This window comes from Phyllopteryx taeniolatus, chromosome 12 (genome assembly GCF_024500385.1).
Source record: "Phyllopteryx taeniolatus isolate TA_2022b chromosome 12, UOR_Ptae_1.2, whole genome shotgun sequence".
Classification (NCBI taxonomy): domain Eukaryota; kingdom Metazoa; phylum Chordata; class Actinopteri; order Syngnathiformes; family Syngnathidae; genus Phyllopteryx; species Phyllopteryx taeniolatus.
The window spans coordinates 22,117,587-22,133,729 of record NC_084513.1 but is presented as its reverse complement, the minus strand read 5'-3'; the positions used below and the strand labels follow the sequence as shown (position 1 = coordinate 22,133,729).

Sequence of the window (16,143 nt, the reverse complement as noted above, 5' to 3'; positions counted from 1 at the left end):
TGAAACGCTGACAAGCGTCCCTCCAAATCTTTGAAATAGAGCCATTACGCGGGAATACAACTGGGAGAAGAAGAAAACAGGGTCCAAATCGGTCCAAATCTCTCCCTTGCGTTCGGTTGAAATCTTCACCTGGTAGAGTGCCGATGGATGGAACAAGCTGGCCTTTCTCCTGCCAACACGGTCTGAAGGATAGGTTTGCAAATAGGTCATGGCATTTTCAAACGCTGACTAAGCCAAACATTGCGAACTACATATCAACCCGGAATCAACAGCTTGCTCGCTTGGATGTGGACCAACAATGCCTGAATGTTTTGGTTTTTTGCTTTTTGCTTTTTCTTTCGCATCTGCCTCAGCTCCCCCCAAAATATTTTCGGAGGGCCAGGCTACACCCTCGACCGTTGATGTGTGTGGCGAGCGGCGTGGGCGGAGGGCGCTAATATCGAGCGAGAGAGGTTCGGGATGAATCACGGGCGGCGACGAGGGTGGAAGCGGCGGGGGCGCTTGTGCTTACGACTCCGACGTCATCGGCAACTTCTTACGAGACGACAGACGGCCAACAAAAGGCTCCGTTGTGTTAAAGGTGGTGAATAGTCTGGACGAAGCCTTTATTTTATTCTGATGAGCTCATCGTGACGGTGGGGGCGGGGGTCAAATCCGGGAGATCCCGCTCATGTCATTACTTGGACTTGCCCTGCGTGTGTTTCCCTCCCCTCCCTTTTCCTATTCTTCTGCTGTTTGTTTCCACGGCAACAGATTACCGTCAGTGCCGACGACTCCTGACCTCCGCGGTTCAGCACTTGAGGCGAATTCGAGGAACAATGTAGCGACGAAATGTGTAACGTGAGAGACGAGAGGAAGCCGGGGAGAGGAGAGGAAGTCGCGAAGGGCGAGCGGATGTGGTCGACAGAAGGGGGGGGGGGGGGGGGGCTCGTGCGCTGGCAGCGTTCCACTTTGGTAAACTTGACTTTCTCTGCAACTGTTGCAGCGCTCACATCAGTTTTGATGCTTCTGACAAAGGGATGATTTTTTTCAACTAAATTGTCTATCAAAAGTTGACAAGAATGTAAAAAACATCTCCGACGTCTGTTCAGGCCGCCGCGCGCGGCGCGACGCTCTCGAACCTGATCGGATCGGACGTTTATTCAACCATAACAAGATCGATTCATCGTGACGGCAGAAGCGGATTCCTCCAGAAAGGACGCAGGTGAGAATCCAAGCGGGAGTGGATATTTGAAAGCTTTTCATTAGAAATGACAAATATATTGATGTCAATAAAACCTGCCATTGGCTGGCGACCAATTCGGGGGGCTCTCGCCCAAAGTCAGTCGGGAACCCCGAAGCGCTTCAGAGGAGTTAGGGATTGCCGTTCAAGCATAATATTTCGTACTCGATATACGCCGGTGCATGATGTGGAAGATCAGAGAGCCGTTCCAAGACCATGCGCGCGCTCACAACACAAGACTCCATTACTGAAAAAAACTAATCATGGCAAAGCTCGGTTCAAGTTTGCTGAGCATCATTTGGACAAGCCCGTTAAATACTGGGAGAATATTGTCCGGTCATATGAGAGCAAAACGGAACTGTTCGGATGTCACAATGCACATCACCCTAAAAACACCATACCAACGGTCAAGTTCCGAGGTGGGAATATGTTGCTGTGGGGCTGTGGGGCTGCTTTTCAGCAACTGGTACTGGTACTGGTCAACTTCACCTTATTGAATGGGCAAATGTACCCAGACATTCTCGACAAAAATATGCTGCCATGTACGAGGATGATGAAAGTGAAACATTTCAGCGGGATAATGATTCAAATCACACTGCCAAGGAAACTCTCAATTGGTTTCACAGAAAAAAAAAGATAAAGCTGCTAGAATGGCCCAGCCAACCACCTGACTTAAATCCATTGAAAATCTATGGAAAGAACTGAAACTCAAGGAACCTTCAACATTTGAAGACTGCTCGTGTGGAGGAATGGGCCAGAATCACACCAGAGCAATGCGTGCGACTAGTTTCTCCTTACTTGAGTCATCTTGAAGTTGTCATTGCAAACAAAGACTTTTGTACAAAGTATGAAATAAGTACCAGTCGGCGTGTTCAATACTTTTTCCCTGTGTCATTTCACATTATTACACACAACTTAATTTCTGTGCTTATTTGTTCTACTTTCTTTGTATGTACGGATTACCGAGGTTGTTCCCAACATCTGGTGAAATGTTCATGTCAATAGCACTTTTGGAAATAATATTTAGTGAGAAAAATGGTGATGTGTTAAATACTTATATACGTATATATATATATATATATATATATGTATATATCTCCATCCATCCATTTTCTGAGCCGCTTCTCCGCACTAGGATCGCGGGCGAGCTGGCGCTTTGCCCAGCCGTCACTGGGTGAGAGGCAAGGTACACCCTGAACTGGACGTCAGCCAATCGCAGGGCACACAGAAACAAACAACCATCCGCACCCACATTCACGCCTACGGGCAATTTAGAGTCTTCAATCAACCTACCCTGCATGTTTTTGGGATGTGGGAGGAAAGCGGAGTGCATGCAAACTCCACATCGGCGAAGCCGGATTTTAACCAGCAACCTCACAAGTGTGAGGCAGATGTCATCCACCATCTCTCTCTCTCTCTCTTATAGTGCTTTTTTTTTTTTACCACAAAAACATGGTGCGATTGTCAAGGAAGAAGTGGATGGCCACAAAGAGGAAACGGGCGAGAACGTGAGATATTTTGAGTGGCTGTTGGCAATCGACCAATTTACTGACCAACTGTATTGTAAGACGGGAAACCAATGATTCGTTTTTTCTGAACGCTCAAGTGCATTTTTGATGGGCTGTTCCATCTGCAATGTTGGGACACCGTTCACCGGTCATTCTATTTTTCAATCGCGGCAAAACCGGCGGCCGCCGGTGCCGAACTGGCGCGCGCAGCGCAACACTCGAGACGGTTTCGGTCACGGCGCTCGGTGTGCGACGGCCTTCGTGATGTTCACTGAAGACTGTACCATTTACAAAAAACACGTTCAATCTAAATTGTCCGACACACAAGTTAAGTGAAGTTCATTCGACCCTTCGATTGTCTTCAGTGTTTACGACGCCCGTACGTACGTCGGGTTGATTGAAGACGAGGAATGATTTGTAATGCTCAGGTTCGGCTCAAGCTGCTGCTTTCACTAGGTTCTTTGAAGACAACCTTTTCTTCAGAAAAGGGAGTAAGCCTTTGAAATAAATTGGAAAAAAACTTTTGGGAGATGAGTCTATTCATTGTCGAACATCTACAGGTCGTGACCCGAACGTACATGTTCGAATGTCTCGGCCCGTTTCCCGCCGCGGTGTCAGTCGTAGCGTGTCGCCGGCTCGTTCTCGCCAGCCCGGCGAGTTGAACGGAAACCCTAACCCTCCTACTGAGCGGAATATCCCCCGGACTCAAAAGTCGGCTTTTGATTAAACCGCGGGATCGTGGGATGCGCCGGCGCGATGGGATGTCGGGGGCGTAAACAAGCGGGCGGTGCACGGGGTCGCTGCGGAGGCGCCGGCTCGGAGCGTGAAGTAAGACGATCCCCGAGCGGTTTGGTGTGTTGCGTGGAAGACTTGCAGCGAGCGTGTTACCGCAGAGGATGTGGGAGTGAGGACGAGACACATTTATTCTTGAATGCAGGATCCAAAAATAGGGGCTTGTTTTCAAACGGGTGTTTTTCAGGAGAAGGTTTATCATTTGCAACTCCTCGGCTCATCGAAGCCTCGCTGGCGAGCTGTGTGCCGTGACACTTTTCAGGCGCACCAGAAGAAACGTCAGCGTTCCCTCAAATGACTGAAAACCGACTGTGATCCGAAAAACACGAAATCTCCTCCATGTTTCCATAAGTTAGACAGAATCGCTACGGTTCATTTTCGTATTCCATTCTTCGACGGCCGTCGGGTCTCCTTTGTTGGTGGCCCGGTCGCAATCACAAGCGTTTACACTTCCGGCCGACGTTCCACTATTTGAATGAAGTCATTGCCGACAGTCCGCTGCCTTCATTTCAAAGCGTTTCACTTGTGGATGCGGATGTTCAGTTTTTTAGCCCACTGAGATTTCAGCCATGTCAATCTCATCTGCACCGGAGGGCCTTCAGAAACCGAAGTTCTGGCCGACGTAGCTTCCGCTACGTGAGCAATGGGACTGGTCCTTGAACCGATCAGATTTCAAATTTGCCTCGCAGATGTGACGGTAAGATCGGCCTTTTTCCGTCCTCTGATCGGTTCGCTTAACGCAAACCTCGGCATAGTCTAGTTTGACTCGCAAAACCCGTCCGCAGCGATCTGCACACATTCGTCCATTGACTCACTCAACCCAACTTTATTGATAGAGCACTTTAAAGCACCCACTGCCATGTGCAGCGAAACATCGGGCAAATTCAAACAATAGATTCAAATAAATTCAGAATCTGCTGCTGAGTTGAAGGCCAAAGAATACAAATGGGTTTTGGGATCGGTTGTAATAATCAGTGTCATTTCAGTGTTCTGTTTTTGAGAGAAATACCCATTCCAAGCGGCTCCAGGCGATGTACGCGGCACAGTTGCGTGTCGCGGCCTTTTCGGAAAGTATCCATGCTTTGGTGAATTGCGACGGCGGCTCGCGTTGGCTCGGCTGAAGGCCCGGGTACCCAAAATATGCAACGGGTTTCACATTTAGCCGTCTTGGACCGGATGGAGGGAAATGATTCCGTTGAAAATTGTCTTTAGTGTTTACGAAACATTGTTAGATTCGCTACTTCCCGCGAACCCGAAACCTTCAGCCTCGAGCCGGAAGGTGATGGCTCCCGTTTCCCCGTCTCCTGCGTTCGGTTTTCTCGTATGAGGTTTCACCAACCAACCGACCCCGACGCAAACTGGAACAACCCGCCCGGTAGCCCGCCAGCTAGCCGCGCTTCACTGCCGCAACACGCGGGTCCCGACTTGGGCAGGAAATATCCGCAAGCAACACGGGTTCCCACGCCGTTATCGACGACCCCCCGAGTGCACCACCGCGCGGGATGTCACACGGCTCCCCGAAAAAAATACAAATCGGGATGCCTATGAACTGTAAATGTGTGGGAGAAGGAGGTCGTGCAAACCTCAGCGAAATCGTGCGTGTGGTCCGATGAAATATGAAATGACGTTTGTCGGTTGTAGGCGGGGGGAGTCTGGAACCTCACTTTCGTTCGCCCAAAATAAGACAAGTGTTCCTGGAAAACCTGATCCAAGGCCAAGCCAACGCGGGTGTTTCAAAAAACACCATGCCGCTAAAAGCACGTGTGAGCTTTTTCAAATGTCACGCACGACCACGCAACAAAACGCACTTTTGTTTTTGGGGGGAGGACAAAAAAAGGTTTGAAGACAGTTTCAAGTTTTGGTGGACAGCAACAATCTCCAGTTCGCCGCAGATGCTGCACGCTTGTTGTCGTAGACGAGTTTGACACCGCGTGCTTGGAGAGACACAATTGCTTCTGATGAGCTAAAATGGCTTTCTCCTGCGCTAACCCTGTTTATGGACCCTCGAGCCCTGCCCGTTGGCAATTTGCAAACTCGCTGACTTGTGGATTTGTATGGCGACGCGTATAGTTCGAGAATGATCCTGGTGGGGGGGGGGGGTGTTTTCAGCATTGAAACGCAGGGGTCCTCAGCGTTGTGAACTCATTTGTTTATATATTTTTTTTACTTTAGAATTATTTGTGCGAATTAGAGGTATTTGTTTCTTTTTTTGTTTTGAATGGTTATTTGTCTTTGCTCAGCAGGGAGAAATCAATCAAAGAAATTGACATCCTTTTTTTTCATGTCGGACTTTTGAAGTTACTAAATACCAAATATGGTTCCTGGAGGTAACAGCTCCCCCCCCCCCCCTAAAAAGATGACTAATTTTTTGTTTCTCAAAAAAAACAAAAAAACACTTGACTTCATGATCATAAAGTAAAAAAAACAAAAAAACTAAAGAAACTCCAATTTTCCCTAAAACCTCATTCTTGTAATATTTCAACTTTAACATTTTGAGAAAAATCCAACTTTTTACTTTTGTGAGACTAATACTTAGTAAATAACTCCCAAAATGACTTTTGTCATGTGAATGAAACCTTTTCTTCAGATTAATTTCCTCAAACTTTGTTGTTTACTTCCACAAGATGAAAACATTGTGGTATGATTATGAAAGGATGTTTGTAAAGTATTACATTTGATGCTGATTGTTCTTAATTGTAATTTGCGTGTGTGGCCAAGTGTAAATTGAAATCAGATTGCCTGTGGTGACGTAACAAGCGAGCTGCAAAAGCGTGCGTGCGTGCGTGCGGGGGGAGGGAGGGAGTGGGTGGGCCAGGTCACGTGTTCCTGCGGTTGTGATAAGGACAGGCGCGCCACCTGCAGCGCGCTCACTCACTCTCTCTCTCTCAGCTCCATCTCGACTCTGGACTCTGGACTCTGGACTCCGGACTCCGGACTCTGGACTCTGGACTCTGGACTCCGGACTCGACCGGACTGTGGACTAGTAGCAGCAGCAGCAGGCGGAGTTTGACTCACTCGAGCATTGCGTCCGTCACCGCGTGCCTCGGCCCACCCACTTCACCACCGCCGCCGACGCACGCACGCGCGCGCGCGCGCACACCGCTTGACTTGAGCTCGTCCACCGAGTCCCTCCGCACGTCGGTACGGGGAGCATGGCAGCCGCCCACGGCGAATACAGAGGCTACCTGCGCACAACCGTGGACGTGGAAGCCGGCCACCAGCGCCTCCAGCCGGCGGCGGCCGGCCCGGAGCACTCGCACCGGCCGCTCTTGTTCGGCACGCTGGCGGTCATGGGGCTGCTCCAGGTGGCCTCCAGCGTGGCCATCTTGCTGCACCTGACGGGCTACCTGCAGGAGGTAAGGAGCTGCTGCTGCTGCTTCTTCTTCTTCTTCTTCTTCTTCTGTTTTCCTCGAGTTCGTGCGCAATTTGGGCTGCGAAGTTGGAAAGGAAGCGGCATGCTTTGAGCCCGCTGACGAAAAGACTTCCAAAGTGTGCGCAAAGACGCGTCAAGTGCGCCTGCAAACTTGTTTTTCCATCATCTGGCACAAGGCAGATGTTTCCACATCCGCTACGTTATTTGTGATTCCTATCTGCAAGATATGCGGCACTGCGGCGTAAACAAGAGTTTGCGAAAAGTTCACGAGGAGTCGAGATGTTCCCACTCGCAAAGTGCAGCAAAGCTCCAAATCGTTTGTTTTTCCTGCGCTCTCTCCCTTTCCATTGCGCCTCGGTTTCGGGGTCGCGTCAAGCCCGAAGGCAGCAGACCGCATGGAAGGTTGGATTTCTTTTGGAACTCGCCTTTGAGCGGCGTCGGGGTGCCTCGGCTTCACCTGGAAAGTATCCGGAATGAAAAGCTCTTGTGCACAAACACCGCTGAGCGACACTCACGAAAATAGTTGGAGGTTTGGAAGTGTTAGGCTTGGAACCACGAGGCTCAATTTAGAATGTCAGGCAAAAGTGCGCTCAAGTCTTCCTGCAACTAAACGCAGCGAGACGCGATATGCCGCTGAGTGAGAACGGGCCGTCTTGAATGCGTGCCTCAGTTCGACTTGCTTGTCCCTTGAATGAAAGCGAGTGCGATCACACAAGACCAACGACGCCACTGGAGTTGGGCTCGAATACGTGCTCAAAGTAGAAAACCGCGAATTGGCTTTGTCTCCGAGAAGGGCCAAAAAGTTCGCACCTACGGGCAATTTAGAGGCTTCTATCGACCTACCGCGCATGTTTTGGGGACGCGGGAGGAGAGCGGAGTACCCGGGGACAAAAAGCCACGCACTGTGCCGCCTGTCCAAAAGTCTCTTTTTTAAAATGGACCTTTTAATGGTGCGATGGCTTGAGTTGCAAAGGAATTTGTCACCGCGCTCGATTTTGCCTTCGGCACTGCGAGTCGGGACAGCGCGCCTCCTGCAAACGCTTTTCGACGGCTCCGGCGCTGTGACGTCGATCGTTTGACTTTTTTTTTAACCGCACGTTCGAACCTTTTTTGAGACTGCCAAAGGTCAGGACAGTTTTGACCTTGGAATGATGAAACATTTCCACCGGCTTACTGCGCCCTCCAAACCGGTCCGATTCACTTTCGATTTGATTTCTTTGCTTCTTTCTCCTTTTTATTATGTTTCCCCCGCTTCCTATTTTTTTCAGTCCGAGATGTATCGTCGGCCTTTTTTCCCCGACGCTTCCGCGACAACCGCGAGGAGCTACCGCCTTTTTTGTGCCTCGAACGTGCTCCCGTTGGAATATTTCAGGAGGAGCAGCGATCGGAATAGCGGAAGCTACTTTGACTATTTTGACCTCCATAGACTAACTCTCTCACATGGACTTGGTAGAAAAGTGTCAAGTGGTTAATGTTCCCAAAACACCTTGGCTTTACCATACCAGTGTCTAGAAAAGGCCCCTCTGACAGCTACAGCTACTTCTGTTTGACCCAGTCTTGTATCCGCTTTGTCCATATTTGGCTAAGACCACCCCTTTCCCTCTGATCGGGAGCGAGCCTTAAACGAACGCCCTGAGCCCCGGTGACCACCAACACGCGTTGTTGTCCTCGTAATGCATTCGGCTCGCTCCGCTCTTGTTGTTGTTGTCGTCGCCACGCTAACGCGACAAGGTGAAGCCCAATGATGGTAAAAAACGGGACGCGGTGGTATCGGAATACAAGATTCGATTGCAGTAGTCTGACGTGGAGCACATTTGTCTTGGAGTCTGATCCGGGCATCGCGTGTTGTCTGTCTCCGACATGTTGTCTGTCCCACGCCGCCGACATTTAGGGTTATTTTTTGGAATAACTTCCTCGCCCGTCAGATATTTACAGTTCTACGTCAAAAGACGCGTGACAAGGCTAAAAATAAACGAGCTTTTGGATTTAAATATCCTGTGCACGCTGCGACGCGGAGTAAATGTCTTTTGCGGAGCCGATCAATGACGTCCTTAATCGGATCGGCGAATTATGACATTGAAGCCCATCGGCATAAAATGCTAAATGTCGGCCGATACCGATCAGCCCGATAAAATCGCTGTAAAGTCTCGTCATAATATATCAGGAGTAGAAATGGTGGAGTTGTCGCTTTTTAAATGGCAGAATAGACTCGGTCGGCTTAGGCTCTTGAGGCTCCCGCTGTTCACCACAATGCGGACGTCGGGACTGCTTGATGGACAGAAGACGTCTGACGTCCATATTAAAGAAATGCGAGTATACTTGTTACATGCACTTGGCGTTCACACTTCAACTGAGGATACTTTGTTTTTCGAAGTGTGCTATTTGTTGCTGGCTGGAGGCCAGCAGGGGGAGAAGACAGCAGGGATGGCGTCGACGTGGACCGGTTTGGGACGGTCTCGGAATACCCGTCGGAGTCGGAGCTCCGGAAGATGAGCGCGCCCGGCGTCTTCGTCGCGCTGATAACGGCGTCGCTCGCGTGACTCAGGAAAAGCGCAGTCTGGCACTGGACCATCATCCGCCTTCAACACCTGCACCGCTTTCCCAGAGATCTCGGAGCCCAGCGCAGGAATGCGGCTCTGATCCTTTTTTTTTTGTTGTTTTTTTTTCTTTTCCTTCCCCCCTCCCCCTTCGCCTCACTGTAAGCAAGCCCGAAAGTCTTGTTGACTTAGTCGCATAATAAGAAAGGAGCTCCAAATCACTTTGACTTTGAAGCCTGCTGCTTGGGAACGCTGAGTGCACTTTGGAAAAGAACTCCTCCCGTATGCACGCACGCAGTCTGGACTTCCTCTCCTTTAAAAAGAGTCATCCTTCCAAATGTCAAGAAAGTGCTGACATTGCACGTGGTCTGAGCTGGCGTGACGATGCACTGACCTCTGTTCTCTCTTCCGCTTCGTCTCCAGGTAGATCTGACCGCTGCGCCGCGTCGGCCCATCGAGGTGAGTGCAATTCCTCACGAATACTCGTTTTAAAGAACATATCCCGATGTATTGTATAGACGCCGCATGTGTGGCGGGACGCTAATGTTGGCGTATGGTGATTTTCGTGCAAGCGACGGGCTAACTGCCAGTTTGGCGCAACAAGGCGTGTCCTCGGACGCGCGCCTGGCGGAGCGACTATTTGGTGGCAGAAAGTCGATCGAAATGCACGCGCCTGCTCACACCGCGGCGCAAAGAGAGCGCTAGTCTTAACGCGATTGAGATGAATTTGACCGGGGCGCAAACGGACAGATACTGCGGTCCCCGGATATATCGCCGCCGCCTCGTTCTGTGTGTTGCCACGCTGCGTGTAGACGATCGCTGAACTGAGCTATCGTCAGGTTCGCTGAACCCAAAAGTCGAGTCCGTTGTTATCAGCTTTCACTGACAAACATTTTTGAGGAGGGCAGTTGTCGTTTGAGAGAGACTTTGTTATTCCGACTGTTTGAAGATGTTGAGAAGGAACATACACACACCTTTTTATTGGCTCGGAATCAGAGATGGGTAGGGGAGCCAAACATTGTTCGCCAGTACTGTAACTGGAGAATAATATGAATATAAAAGTAAATAGTAGTCCTCCAAATCTTCACTCCAGTCAGTATTCCGTAAGTACGGTAGATGCAAAATAAGATGAGCTTACGGCGACCGGGTAGTCTGGCCTGCGAGCCAGCGGCTCCTTCCGTCATTGGCATCAGACGCAATCGGGAGCCGCATCCAGAATCCGGCAAGCTTGCAGGCTAACAAAGGAAGAGACGAAACCTAAAACAACAGGCGGCAAATGTTGTGTGAAGCACTTTGGTCAACTGTGTTGTTGTTGTTGTTAAATCGCTCTAAAAGGAAGTCTGGGTTGGGTTCTCGGCAACATCTCGATGGGCTCTCTCGAGTCGTCACAGGTTTCGGCGAGTCTTCGGACGCTCGCCTCCCAATACTGCGTCTCCTTCAGGCGTCTCTTTTCCTTTGGCCGACGTTACTTTTGGCTTTCTCCCCAAAGCGGACGACGGATTTTCTCGGCCGTCTCCCGCTCCTTTCTGCCCTCGTTCCGTCCGAGCGACCCCTGCGCATGTGGTCTGCGTCGTAAAAACCCAAACCCTTGACATCTTGGTTGGAACTCCAAAGTTTAGTGCAATAGTACTTGGCTTCCAGTTACTCATCACACGAGCATTTTTGGACACTTTATCTGCCAGCGGCTCTGAAAAATTGAGAAGGACACTTCCTTCCTTTCCCTTTCATCTTGCTCCCGTTGGCGGCGGCGGCGGCATCATAAGTGCGCTATGTCACAGACGCACAAATCATCAACAAGTTTAGAATGATGATCAAACCGCGAGGCACGGGGTCGTCGGTTTACGACGAGCTCCGTTCGTACGGCGGCAACCGAGACCAAATTTGTACGCTAATGCAGTCGTAAAGTCATCTTTACACTTAATATTTGTGTGAACGATACTTGGAAGGCATAGGCATCCATCGAGCCATCGTTACAGACAATGAATGCACGCACGTTTCCTCCCGCGTCCCCAAAACGTGCTTCTCGGGTCCGTGGAAGAAAGAAAGTCGAGCAGTCCGGGGAGTAGGCCGCAGTCCGGCGACCCGAAAGAGGGCGAGCGCTGGAGAAATGTATGAAATCGTCCGTTCGTGAAATCCAATCTGAAACATTGAGGGCGGCGTATCGGCCTGGTGGTTAAGCACATCTGCTTCGGAGTGCCAAGGTTGCGGGTTGGCATGTTCTCCCTCAGCCTGGCGTCCTCTCGCATTCCAAAACGTGTTGGTGAGGTCAACGGAAGACTCTCAAATGTCTCCAGAAGTCAACGTAGCTTTGAATGCTCCTCTGCGCATGCCTTACCGTTGGCTGGCGAGCTGTCCAGGGTGTACCCGCCTCTCAGCCAAAGTAAACTTGGATGGGCTGCAAAAAAACAAAAACAATAATAATAATAAATAAAAGGGATGGCTATTTCTTTCCCTTCTTAGATGGAAGTGTCAGAGCGAGTGTTTGGCACCTCGGCCTCGCAGTTGTGACGTTTCGTTTGGAATCTCGGCTCTGGCAGATTCCGTGCTCGCGTGGATTTTGTTTAGATTTTCCTCCCACGTTCCAAAAACCTGCATGCTAGGTTCACTTCAAGGCTCTCAATTGTCCGGAGGCGTGAACGGTTGTTCGTATGCGCCCTGCGATCGGCCGGCGGGCACTGTCCCGCCGGTCGCCCGTTCACCGGCGACCCCAGTGAGGATGGACGGAGGTGTCAAAGCCGCCCGTACGAGAGGCGCTCGGCGCCATCAATGACCGCTTGAGCTGCGATTTCTATTTGTTGGACTTTTCACAGGTTTATCCCTAGCTAACTTTTGTGTTACTCGATTTGGGCGGACAAATGCCTCCCGGCTGGCCCGCCGACGTTGACGGCAGAGAGGTTTTTGTCCTTATCGGCAGCATCGGGCCAGGGCGTAAACCTTGTTGCTTTGAAGGCAGCTGGGAGTCGGCGGTAACTGTTTACTTGCTTGGAAACCATGTTTGGACTGAATCAGACTGTGTTTGCGCACTCGGTCTCCACACGCACTTAAAGACTTGATGATGATTTCGAATGGCGGCTGCGGTGAAACATTTAACGGTGTTTTTGAGCCGCTTTGTCGTTTTACATTTGCGTCTCACAATTTGTCGTCTGCTCCGCTCCTTGCGGCAGGAAGTGCAGACGGAGCCGGTGCTGAACGCGCTGAGGGACACCAGGAAGAACCGACGCTTCAAGAACCACAAGGAGACCCCGCCCTCCGCCCACCTGCCCATCAAGATGCACCAACAGTTTGCCAAGCGTGAGTCCACCCTCTTCACCCAATAGAAGTGCCTGCAACTCCAAATATTGGGACTCTCTCCCAGGGTTAGAATAGTTTAGGATTTACTTCGTTGTGACTTTTCCTTATATGTGGAAAATGGGTATATATGTATATGTAAATATATATATATATTTTATAAGCGCATATTATTTATTTACAGTACATATTAGCACACACTTAAACCTGTTTAACCACATTTTTAAAAATTGCAAGCATCAAATATTGTATGTTCGGGTAATGTCTATGTACATGCGTGAGCCTGGTGGGGTGGCGGGCGACCGTGGGCGAGCGCCAGTGCGTGCGTGCGCTCCGAGTGTGTCGTATAGCAATACGACACACTCGGAGCGCACGCACTTCCGTGGGCCGACCGTGGCTGTCCTTTGCCACGGGCGAGGGTATGGCGGTACACGGAACTACGAATACTATAAAATCCACAAAAGCAGCGGCGAACGAACGGCCGTGCGGGCGGACGCGAACGTGGAAGCGCGACATAGCGGGGAACCGCCGCCAAGTCGATCCAGTCTAAACGTGTGGCTTTGCGTTGCAGCCGGCGAACCGAACGCGATCACCATCGACTGGGACGAGGCGCACGGGTACCGTCATCGCATGGACTACCAGAGGGGCAAACTGCTGGTGGTCAAGTCGGGCTTCTACTACGTCTACGCCAAAACCTGCTTCCGCTACTACGACTACCCCGGGGACGGCGGCCAAGGCGGCGGGCCCTCCGTGGACGTGAGCAACACGCAGCTCATCCAGTACGTCTACCACGAGAGAATCAAGCAGAACAGCAAAGAGGACCTGCTGATGAAGACGGGCAGCACCATGCGCTGGGACAACTCCAGCTACAACATGTACTGCGCCCAGCAGGGCCGAGGCCTCTGGCTGGAGCAAGGGGACGCCTTGTACGTTAGCGTGTCCAACGCGTGGATGCTGGACCCCGACGGAGTGGGCACGTACTTCGGGGCCATTAAGTTGGGTAACTGAAAACACGCCAAGACGCGCGGGACGCCGCCACGCTACTGAAGTGACGCCAAAGAACCGCTGATGATTTCATAGATTTAGCCGCACGCAGCCCAACGTGCCGTCGCGGACAGAACCGCGGTCGAGTGTAGCGCTGGATTTATTTAATTTAAATTTTTTTTTTTTTTTACTCATGTTATTCATTAAGATCACATTTGACTCTGTTGTTGTTGTTGTTTTTTTTTTTAAGCACTGATGACAAAAAAAGGGCGCAAGTGAGGAATTGTTGGCAACGCAGATCAGCGTCATCATGGAAACAAGGAGTTTGCATTTTAACACCAGCGCCGCCGCAGTTGTCGATGTTTTCCAGGAAAAGGTTTTTTTGTCGGCGAGACAGAGGCGCAAGCCCGGATGAGGCGCCGTTACGACGGCTACGTTTCCGTGCAAAGGTTGCGCCTCCGCTATTGAAGGCCGAGTGTCCCGAGTCAAGCCGATTCCTCTGAAAACGCGCACACCCTCGCTTGTAAATTTGACTTTCACTGACCTTCAAATGCTCCCACCGTTATTCTTGCCTCACGCCGTCCGTTTTCCCAAATTGCGCTCACTCGGGTGCCAGGTCACCTTGGGCCAGAGGCACAGCGCCAGTCACTCGCGGGGCACCTTTCCACAAACGGCCGTTTACAATTTAGAATTTTTTCAGAAGGCGGGAAGAATCTGGACGACATATTTGCGCGTAGATTCCAATCGTTTTGGCATTTCAAAAATCTGTACTTCCCCCAAAGAGCATCTTTGAAAAGTAGCAACGCATCTTGCGCTAAACTGGGACAGAAGGCTGCGTTTGCAGGAGCCGTCCGAGCCGCGCGACCATCGTGCTTAGAATGATGATGATGATAATCACTTGCGTTTACACTATCTAGCACCTTTCAAGGGACTCGAATGCAATTCTGACGATGCCATCGCCCTTTCAAATGTTGTTTCCTCTGCAATTGTGCCAACTAGTCGTAACGTCAGCCACTAAGTGTGTCTCTTCTGGTTTTTTTCTTTTTTGTTTTGCCCGACGCTACACAAGCGACCAGAAAAACTAGACTAGACTGGAATGAACTGAAAAAGACACAGGACAGATGGAGTCCGGTGGACACGCTATACAGCGCAACTTTTCGTAACATGTCAAACTAGAACGACGGGCAATCCCCAGAGAGAGCGATCGAGACGCTTCCGAAATGACACCGTGTCGGCAACTTCGCCCAGAAATCCGCCGTGTGCCGGATAGCGGAAGCAAACCACTTCGGCTAGCGCCCATCTTTTGGGCTTTGACGTGAAAGTAAGGACCCGTGGGTGATGTTTGTCTTTCAACAGCAGATTGCCACCTGACGGGTGCGCGGGCACGTTTCGGAGAGTCGTCCTCTCTGTCCGTTTTTCAGTGTCAGCGCCGTCATCAAAATCCTGGCGTCCACGTGAACGTAGTCGCTTCCTCTTCGTCACAATCGGAATCTAGTTTGAAGTGATTCAATACTTCCTCTGCCCCGCTTCATTTGTATTTACTTAGCCACCTCAAATGTGCTGCGATGACGCGACGCTCATTGCGACGTGTTTGCGTGGCTGTGGGTGACGATCGACGAGTGTTGCGGATAGCGGGACTGTCTGCTCTTGGACGCGAAAAGACTTTGAAAGGGAGGAACCAAATTGACTTTGGTTTGTCTTTAACTTATTTCTTCTTGGTTTTCATTTGGCTCTCCGGTGAGCTAAATGGGAACGCGCACCAGCTATTTATTTATTAGTTCGAGAAGTGCGGTTCGTTGGTAAAGTGGCCTTTAAGCTTTTATAAACAAAGTCATGTGTGTACAACATTCATTCTGCAGCACTTGGGACATGGTAGGCACGCTTTTTGTTCCTAAAAACCGGGGCTTCAGCTCTACTTCCGTATTTATGTATCTCACTTTTGACAATTGTGTGTGCGCTCGCTAGCTGAAAGTGAAATGCATTTGTTTATTCCGCAAGATAGTAACATACCTGATTTCAACGGAGAACGTTTTTATTATTTATGTTTGTGTGTGTTGAAATAAAAATACTACTTTTGTAATGAAGTTTCACAGTGTATTGAACAGACTCCGTTGGAGTCCAGATTGTCAAGTTCACACATCCCGACGGTCCTTCGCATTGGATACGTTCCAGACTGACCTGCAAATAGGTGAAAAGCCACAATTTGGAGAGACCGCATACAAAAGTACCTTTCCAATTTGTTTTAAACCCCTCCCACATGCTTTAAACGTGTAACCTCGTGCATTCCTTAGCACCTGCTCTTAATCACAGTTCTCCAAAGAAGAGCCAATGATGCTTGCTCCAAGCTGTTCATTTCTCACTCCCTAACAAAAGAGAATTAAACATTTTTAACCAGACCTCCTAATTTCATAAAGCGAAGGTCCGCTAGCTTAATGCTAA

The 16,143-nt window shown here is 50.1% G+C and overlaps 1 protein-coding gene across 13 annotated transcripts in view; it reads left to right on the top strand.

Moving 5' to 3' along the window:
• akap11 (A kinase (PRKA) anchor protein 11) overlaps positions 1-15,784 on the top strand; it is a 56,378-nt gene extending 40,594 nt beyond the window's left edge. For all 13 annotated transcript variants that reach the window (XM_061791331.1, XM_061791329.1, XM_061791328.1 and 10 more), the window contains 3 exons: positions 9,856-9,891; positions 12,597-12,723; positions 13,292-15,784. In XM_061791331.1, coding sequence (XP_061647315.1) covers positions 9,856-9,891; positions 12,597-12,723; positions 13,292-13,728 — 600 coding nt within the window. In that variant the 3' untranslated portion in view covers positions 13,729-15,784. The remainder of the gene's footprint in view (positions 1-9,855; positions 9,892-12,596; positions 12,724-13,291) is intronic.
• The last annotated feature ends 359 nt before the right edge of the window (positions 15,785-16,143 follow it).